Source organism: Dendrobium catenatum, unplaced genomic scaffold (genome assembly GCF_001605985.2).
Source record: "Dendrobium catenatum unplaced genomic scaffold, ASM160598v2 fragScaff_scaffold_1104, whole genome shotgun sequence".
NCBI lineage: Eukaryota > Viridiplantae > Streptophyta > Magnoliopsida > Asparagales > Orchidaceae > Dendrobium > Dendrobium catenatum.
The window spans coordinates 102,742-111,779 of NW_021319566.1; the positions used below are offsets into that span (position 1 = coordinate 102,742).

The window sequence follows — 9,038 nt, forward strand, 5'->3', positions numbered from 1 at the left end:
CACTTACAATATTCTTAAATGTAAGTTGGTTAGGTAATTCTTTCATTATTTTGTACTAGTATTTGCTTGGTTTAGACAATTATGTGTGTTTCATTGAAATTCTCCTACTTAAAAACTACTACTCCTGTACTTATATCTACAATAATATCATCCAAATGTTTAAGAGCACAATAAAAGTAGGATCTTTCATTACCGTGAATTGTTAAATTCTGAATGAATTGGTTATATTCATACACAAATGAATAAGTTTGTTAGTTCATCTTAAGCATTTTTGTTATGATTTTGTGAATAAGATCTCAATGACATGTTATACACACAAATATCTCTTGCTTTAGTTTGGATAGCCATAACAAAACCAACTCAGTATTCTGCATAATTTGATTTGCGGAAATTGCTTATATGTTCAGTTCATGCAATGTCTTTTCCATTTACTTGGTTGATATGGACATGTGGGCATACAAATATCTCTTGCTTTAGTTTGGATAGCCATAACAAAACCAACTCAGTATTCTGCATAATTTGATTTGCGGAAATTGGTTATATGTTCAGTTCATGCAATGTCTTTTCCATTTACTTGGTTGATATGTACATGTGGGCATACACTGTTGTTCACTAGTTCTCTTGTTTAATCATACGCTTTTAAGGAAATGATTTTATGCTTTAAAGTTTGAACTATTTTAGAGCATTTGTAAGGGAAAACTTCAATTAGCTAAACAGTCATCACGTGTCCTGTTTGCCTTGTATTGTTTTTGCCCTTGTTTGATCTCACCAATTAAATCTCTTCACATCTTTGTTGCAATAAAAAATCTTTTTGTTGTTTTCAGTGAAATAATGGGAACTATCGGAGATGCTGTTGCAAGTGACTTCTTGCAATCAAAGGTGAACATTGCTTTAAATACTTAAGTTTTGTTGGAAAATAATCATTAGTGGGATTCTTTTATTTGCAATAGTCCCTATTTTATTCTGTTTAGTTTTAGACAAACTTTAACTTACTCTTTATTGTGCATTTCAGATATTGACCAGGCGGAATCTTCTTCTTCATAGAATTTCTAAACGGAAGATCTTCCATGCTCATCAGAATAGGCTCAATTGTGGATGCTTGTCTGTGTTTAATGACAGAAGCACTTTAAGGAGCAGGCATTTTGTAAATGCAATGGCAGTTGTTTCTAATGGTTTACATACTGCTGTATCTGAAGATTGTAGTGAACCGATACAGAACTTAGAGATAATGCACTTTTACCGACAACCTTTGATTCAAAAAAATGCAAAGGCAGAGCTCCTAAAGCAGATCCAGATGAAAGTTTCTAATAATATTGTTGATATAAAAACTGAGCAGTGTTTTAATGTCGGTCTCAATGCTGAGTTGTCTAAGGAGAAACTTGGGATTCTTAAATGGCTTCTACAAGAGACTTATGAACCAGAGAATTTGCACACCAACAGTTTTCTAGAGGAGCCTACTTATGGTGTTTCTACATGTCTGATTGAGGTAGGACCCCGCATGTCCTTTACAACAGCTTGGTCATCTAATGCAGTATCAATTTGCCAATCATGCACGTTGACAGAGGTGAGTCGAATGGAGAGGTCCAGAAGGTATCTGTTGTATATCAAGGATGGAAGTCATCTATCATTAGAGAGTATAATCAATAGCTTTGCTTCTATAGTTCATGATAGGATGACAGAGTGTATATATCCCAGTAAGCTTACTACATTTAGGACAGATGTTGTCCCTGAGCCTGTTGGTTTAGTCCCAATTATTGAGAGAGGAAAAGAAGCATTGGAACAGATGAATTTGAAAATGGGCCTTGCATTTGATGAACATGATATTGAATACTATACAAGTCTTTTCAGGGATGATATTAAGCGTAATCCTACAACTGTTGAGCTTTTTGATATTGCCCAGTCAAACAGTGAACATAGCAGACACTGGTTTTTCAATGGGAAACTTGTTATCGATGGAAAGCCGATCAACACAACATTGATGCAGACAGTAAAGAGTACCTTGAAGGCTAATCCAAGAAATTCCGTAATCGGATTTAAGGATAACTCAAGTGCAATTAAGGGATTCCCTATAAATTTTCTGCATCCGATGCTGCCTGGTTCTGTTTCATCATTGTGCTATCGGAAGTATGATCTTGATGTTTTGTTTACTGCAGAAACTCATAATTTCCCTTGTGCTGTTGCTCCTTACCCCGGTGCAGAAACTGGTACTGGAGGTCGTATAAGGGACACACATGCAGCTGGTAAAGGGTCCTTTGTTATTGCTTCCACTGCAGGCTATTGTGTTGGTAACCTTCAGATGGAGGGATCATATGCTCCCTGGGAAGATCAGTCTTTTTCATATCCACAGAACTTAGCTTCTCCATTGCAGATCCTAATTGATGCTAGCAATGGGGCTTCTGATTATGGAAACAAGTTTGGAGAACCTCTCATTCAGGGTTACACAAGGACGTTTGGTATGAGATTACAAAATAGAGAACGACGTGAATGGTTGAAGCCGATAATGTTTAGTGGAGGAATTGGGCAGATAAATCACATTCATATATCAAAGGCAGATCCAGATGTTGGCATGCTGGTTGTGAAGGTTGGTGGTCCTGCGTATCGGATTGGCATGGGTGGTGGTGCTGCATCAAGCATGGTTAGTGGGCAGAATGATGCAGATCTTGACTTTAATGCTGTTCAGCGAGGGGATGCAGAGATGGCTCAAAAGCTCTATCGTGTCATTCGTGCTTGTGCAGAGATGGGGGAGAAAAATCCTATAATCAGCATACATGATCAAGGTGCTGGTGGAAACTGCAATGTTGTTAAAGAAATAATCTATCCCAAGGGAGCGGAGATTGATATTCGTGCTATAGTAGTGGGAGATCATACTATGTCGGTTCTAGAAATCTGGGGTGCCGAGTACCAAGAGCAGGATGCTTTATTAGTGAAACCAGAAAGCCGAGGCCTATTACAATCAATATGTGATAGGGAAAGGGTCTCCATGGCAGTTATTGGGACCATCAGTGGCACTGGCCGGATTTTGCTGATTGATAGCTCAGCTGTTGAGCAGTACAAGTCTAGGGGACTTCCACCTCCACCTCCAGTAGAGGATCTTGAGCTTGAGAAAGTACTGGGTGACATGCCTCAGAAATGCTTTGAGTTAAAGCGGATCCCTTATGTGCAGGAACCTATTGATATTGCTCCAGGGATCACCTTGATGGAATGCCTCAAGAGGGTCCTCAGACTTCCTTCAGTCTGCTCAAAGCACTTCCTCACCACAAAAGTTGACAGATGTGTTACTGGTCTTGTGGCACAGCAGCAAACAGTGGGACCTTTGCAACTTCCCCTTTCTGACGTTGCTGTTATTGCTCAGAGCTACACTGGCCTGACAGGTGGAGCTTGTGCTATTGGTGAGCAACCAATAAAGGGTCTTTTGAATCCAAAAGCTATGGCACGATTGGCTGTTGGTGAAGCCTTGACAAATCTTGTATGGGCTAAAGTTACTTCTCTTGGTGATGTAAAAGCTAGTGGTAACTGGATGTATGCAGCAAAACTTGATGGAGAAGGTGCAGCAATGTATGATGCTGCTGTGGCACTCTCAGAGGCCATGATCAAACTGGGTATAGCAATAGATGGTGGAAAGGACAGTCTCTCAATGGCGGCTCATGCTGCTGGTGAAATTGTCAAGGCACCTGGAAATTTAGTAATAAGTGCTTATGTAACTTCTCCGGATATAACATTAACAGTGACACCAGACCTGAAACTTGAAGATGACGGTGTTCTGCTGCACATTGACCTAGCAAAAGGAAGACGGCGCTTGGGTGGCTCTGCCCTTCTGCAGGCCTTTAATCAAGTTGGTGATGAGAGTCCTGATCTTGATGATGTTCTTTACCTTGCAAAGACATTTGAAGCTGTTCAAGAGTTGCTTGCTGAGCGGTTGGTTTCTGCTGGTCATGACATCAGTGATGGTGGGATTCTTGTATGCGTACTAGAAATGGCATTTGCTGGTAATTGTGGCGTGCAGTTAAGTTTGAACTCAAAAGAAAAAGATATTCTCCATTTATTATTTGCTGAAGAACTTGGTCTTGTTCTTGAGGTGAGCTCACAGAATCTTAATCTGGTCAAGCAAAAGCTGGATGGTGCTGGCATTTCCTTGGAGGTTATTGGAAACGTCACAGCATCACCAATCATAGACTTGAGTATTGACGGAACGCAGCAACTGAAAGAAGACATGTCTTACCTGAGGGACATTTGGGAGGACACTAGCTTTCAACTTGAGGGTCTCCAGAGACTGGCGTCCTGTGTTAACCTTGAGAAAGAAGGCCTCAAGAACAGGCGTAAACCTTCATGGAGATTATCTTTCACTCCAAAATTTACAGATATGAAGTTCATGCAATCTGCTTCAAAACCAAAGGTAGCTATCATTCGCGAAGAAGGAAGCAATGGGGACCGGGAAATGTCAGCTGCATTCCATGCTGCAGGATTTGAACCTTGGGATATAACGATGTCTGACCTTCTTAAGGGACTCATTTCCCTAAATGATTTCCGAGGCCTTGCTTTTGTTGGTGGCTTCAGTTATGCTGATGTACTTGACTCAGCCAAGGGCTGGTCAGCATCCATAAGGTTCAATCAGAATCTCCTCAAGCAATTCCAGGCATTCTACAACAGGCCTGACACGTTCAGCCTTGGCATCTGCAATGGCTGTCAGCTAATGGCTCTTCTTGGTTGGGTTCCAGGTGCTGATGTAGGTGGTTCCTTGGGCGGCGGAGGTGATGTTTCACAACCAAGGTTTATTCACAATGAATCAGGTCGGTTCGAATGCCGGTTTACTAGTGTGCTGATTGAGGATTCTCCAGCTATAATGTTAAAGGGAATGGAAGGAAGTACATTGGGTGTTTGGGCTGCTCATGGTGAAGGAAGGGCATATTTTCCTGATGAAAGTATCCGTGACAGAATTCTCCATGATAATCTGGCTCCTCTAAGATACTGTGATGATTATGGTAGCATTACAGAAGTATATCCCTTTAATCTTAATGGATCCCCATTTGGTGTTGCGGCTCTCTGCTCTCCTGATGGAAGGCACCTCGCGATGATGCCGCACCCAGAGAGGTGCTTTATGATGTGGCAGTTTCCATGGTATCCGATGGAATGGAATTTGGACAAGAAAGGCCCGAGTCCTTGGTTAAGGATGTTTCAGAATGCACGTCAATGGTGCTCTTGAAAGCAAAGTATTTATTAATAGAACTCCATCCGGAATAAAGGTTTATGTTTCTTCCTGAATAATTCCTAATAAGATTGGTGCGTACTGATTTCGTTGAATTGTTACTTCTGTAGTCTTTCTCCAGAATTTTGTCCGAGGTGTGAGACGGCTCATGCAAACTGTTTACAGTATCTGTGTGCTGTGCTGGGTGTCTTTTCCTGGAGGCACTGAAGCTGGTCTTGTATTTTGTGAAATGGCCTGTAGCGAAATTTGTGTGTGAATTTTAGTGGACAGATTCAATTATTTTGTTGAGCTGATTCTACTCTTTCAATAAGGATGTTTTGAGCATCAATTCAAATGTCATTCATCTATTGTGTGGATGACTTGAACTTTAATTCTCTCTCATATTTTGTTAGGTAGTATTTATTCAGTCTTTTTGTTGGAAAAATTTTGTAGTTCGGCCTTGTCATAATAAATGCTTGAGCGGAGAGATCATGCAAGCTCTAAAGCTTTATATTTAGTAACGGAGCTGGACTATTGCATGACTTCATTTACTTGGATGATTATGGGTGTTACATGCAACTGTAAGTACAATTCTACTAGAGTATCCGCCTCTCTCTCTCTCTCTCTCTCTCTTTTGGGTGGTTGGAGGGGAATATTAGAGCATCCGCCTCTTTGATTTTAAGTTCTGTTTGGAATAGTTTTTTACTGTTTTCTACAACTTTTTAATACAATTCTTTTTTGAATACAGTAAAAAAATAGTAGCAAAAAGCTATCCTAGATGAAGCCTTAGGTTTTATTTGGGACGGCTTTCTTAGTGCTACTTTTTTGGTATAAATTTTTTAATTTTTGTACTAAAAATTTACTTTTAGTAAAAAAGTTGTCCAAAAAGAAACCTGGGATAGCTTTATTAATGCTTTTTAAATAAACTTTCTAGTATAAAAAGTTTTAATTCAAAATATTTTTATATTGAAATGCTACTTTAGAAATCAATAAAAAATCATCTCAAATAAAGCCTTAGCATATAGTTGTGTAATTATCTTTGGCTGTTAATATATTGAGCAATGTTATCATATTTCTTAAAATAAGCAGCAATTCTACAAGAAATACATATATGTATTATCAATGATTTATAAATTGGATCGCATTGATCGGTTCAACTATGAATGTTCCCCTAACCATTTTGATCCATTGATGAAACTTTTTAGTACTAGTTTTATTGTACGTGTATTAAATGCATGTGAATAAAAATATATAAATAAAAATTTATATTATAAATATTTTCGTTATAGCATCATTGTTATGATGAACAAAATTATTAAGATTATCATTATAAGTAGTTATGATCATTAATGTTTACTTGCATAGGAGAAAATATTTTTTAATGGAAAAGACATTATTAAGAAAACTTAAATAAAATTAAAATTACAATACTAATATAAAATATAATATTGACACAAAATAATTATAACAATAAAATAAAATAAATAATTAAGTTAAATTGCATTTTTGAATGAAGATAAAAGAATCATAGTATAGCACTATAGAATATAAAATGATTAAAAATGATCAATTTTGGAGTAAATATATTCATTAGAGAATAAGAGCATTAGATCATGGTCTTATGTCTTAACTTCAATAAATTAGAAGGTTAAGAAGAAAAAGACCAAGTAAAAAATAAAATATATATTGATATATTTAAGTGAGAAAATTAAATACAAAAAATACAAATAATAATTAATGCAAATTCATGTATAACTGCAAGTAGAAGAGATATTGTTGATCAACAAAAAACTTTAGGCGCTCCTCCCAGGCGATTTCGAGGCGATTTAGGGTTCCGTTCGAATCTCTGCTTTCTTCGCCTTTCTGGCGTCCTGGTTTGATTTCTGCTTCCTCTTCTTGGTTTTGGATTTGTTTTTTCGTTTCTTCGTGGTTCGGTTTTGAGTTTCTCTTACGGTTTTTCCTTGGGAGATGTCGTCATCCATCCCCCCGACGGCATCTTCTCGTTATTTTAAGGATGTGGTTTCGGGATCTGCCCCCTCTGCTTCTAAGTTTCATTTTGTGCAATCGTCTTTTAAAGGATGTCTGACTCTTCTGTTTGATGATAGTGTTGTGTCACAACTTGCTGCTCCATTTGCCCTAATCCTTGTTGGTAAATTTTTGTTGCGTCGTCCGAATCTGGATGTCATTCAGATGTTTTTCGTGAGCTTGAAACTGTCCGGAGCTTTTAATGTCGGTTTGCTGGATCAACGACATTGTGATCCAGTTGATGAATGATCTCAATTACAGTCTTATTTTTGCTAGGAGGTCTTACTATATACAAGGCTGTCAAATGCGTCTTCTTAAGTGGACGCCTAACTTTGATGTTAGGGAAGAATCTCCCATAGCTCCAGTTTGATTCTCTTTTCCTAATTTGAGATTGTATTTTTTCAACTCGCAAATTCTTTTTGGCCTTGGTTCTATTTTCGGAAGACCCTTACAAACAGATCAGGCCACCACCTCTATAACTCGACCTTATGTAGCTAAGGTTCTTGTGGAACTTGATGTTTCGAAGAAACACCCGAGTGAGGTGTGGTTAGGTTCTGAACTTAATGGGTATTTCCAAAAAGTTGAGTTTGAGAATTTATCGATTTTTTGTTCGCATTGTAAAATGCATGGACATGGTTTTAAAGATTGTTTTAGGCTGCATCCCCATCTGAGAAATGAAAAAGCTGTTTCCAAACAATCTCCTCCTAAGGGTGGTAATGAAACTTTGCAATCTTTAGAAAAAGACGATATTATTGTTAAGGCAGATGATCCCTTGAATATGGTGGATAATTCTGGTAATGATCTTACCCACCTACTGCCTCTGAGGCTTTGGCCATTATGGAAAATCCTCCTTCCGATATGTTGAAACCTATTGTTTCATTACCTTCGTCTAAAAGGGGTGTTGATAATGTGGTTAACCTTGAGTTAAATGTTTCTTCTTCTCTAAATAGAACTACTTCTACTTTACCTATTATAAATGGTGATTTCAATACTAATAAATCTATTCCCATTGGTGAAGTTAGCTACTCGGTTCTCAATCAGGAAGCTCATGCTATTAATGGTTGTGCTAGTATTATCGGTAAAGTGGTCCCTAGTGAATAGGTTTTAGTGGAAACTGAAAATGCTTAACTTGGGTTATCTAATGTGATGATTGACTGTGAAGAAATTCTGGAGGAAGTTGAGCTTCCTCATTCGGGTAAGGGAAAGGACATTGACTGTAAGTCCTCTTCTTCTTCCCACTTTGACTCTGATGCTTTTACTGATAATGAGGATCTTCAATTTTCTGCTAAGTGCTATGCTAGAGATGACAATGATTTAAGCTTCATGAAAGCTCAAAGTAAACGTGGTAGGAAAAGTAATAATCTTATTTTACAATCGAGTAGAAATACCCGTTCACAATCTATTCGTTATATTTATTTTTTATATTTAAATCCATTATTTGGAATGTTAGGGCTATTGGTTGTGCTTCTACTCGTTTGAGGGTTAAAAATCTTTGTCGTATTCATAACATTTCTATTTTAGTGTTACTTGAACCTCTTGTTAATGTCTATAATTTATCCACTACTGCTAGATTTCTTGGTTTTAATAATGCTACAACTAATTGTGCTAACAAGATTTGGGTGTTTTGGAAGGATCAGGTTAAAATAGAGGTTATTGGTAATTTCACTCAAGTTTTGCAATGTAAAATTGATGTGTCTAATGTTAAGTGTTATGCTTCTTTCATTTATGCGAATTCCTCTTATGGTATTAAAAAATTCTTTAAGAGCAATTAATTGAGTTTCATAACATGTATCGTAGCTCGTGGTTGGTTGGAGGTGGCTTCAATACTATA

General features: G+C 37.6%; 1 protein-coding gene across 1 annotated transcript; it reads left to right on the forward strand.

Annotated features, from left to right (window-relative positions):
* The first annotated feature begins 719 nt into the window (after positions 1-719).
* Positions 720-5,574, forward strand: LOC110098980 (probable phosphoribosylformylglycinamidine synthase, chloroplastic/mitochondrial). The gene is made up of 2 exons (XM_020825961.2): positions 720-879; positions 1,013-5,574. The coding sequence occupies exons 1-2, from the start codon at positions 832-834 to the stop codon at positions 5,198-5,200; spliced, it is 4,236 nt and encodes a 1,411-aa protein (XP_020681620.1). The 5' UTR covers positions 720-831; the 3' UTR covers positions 5,201-5,574.
* The last annotated feature ends 3,464 nt before the right edge of the window (positions 5,575-9,038 follow it).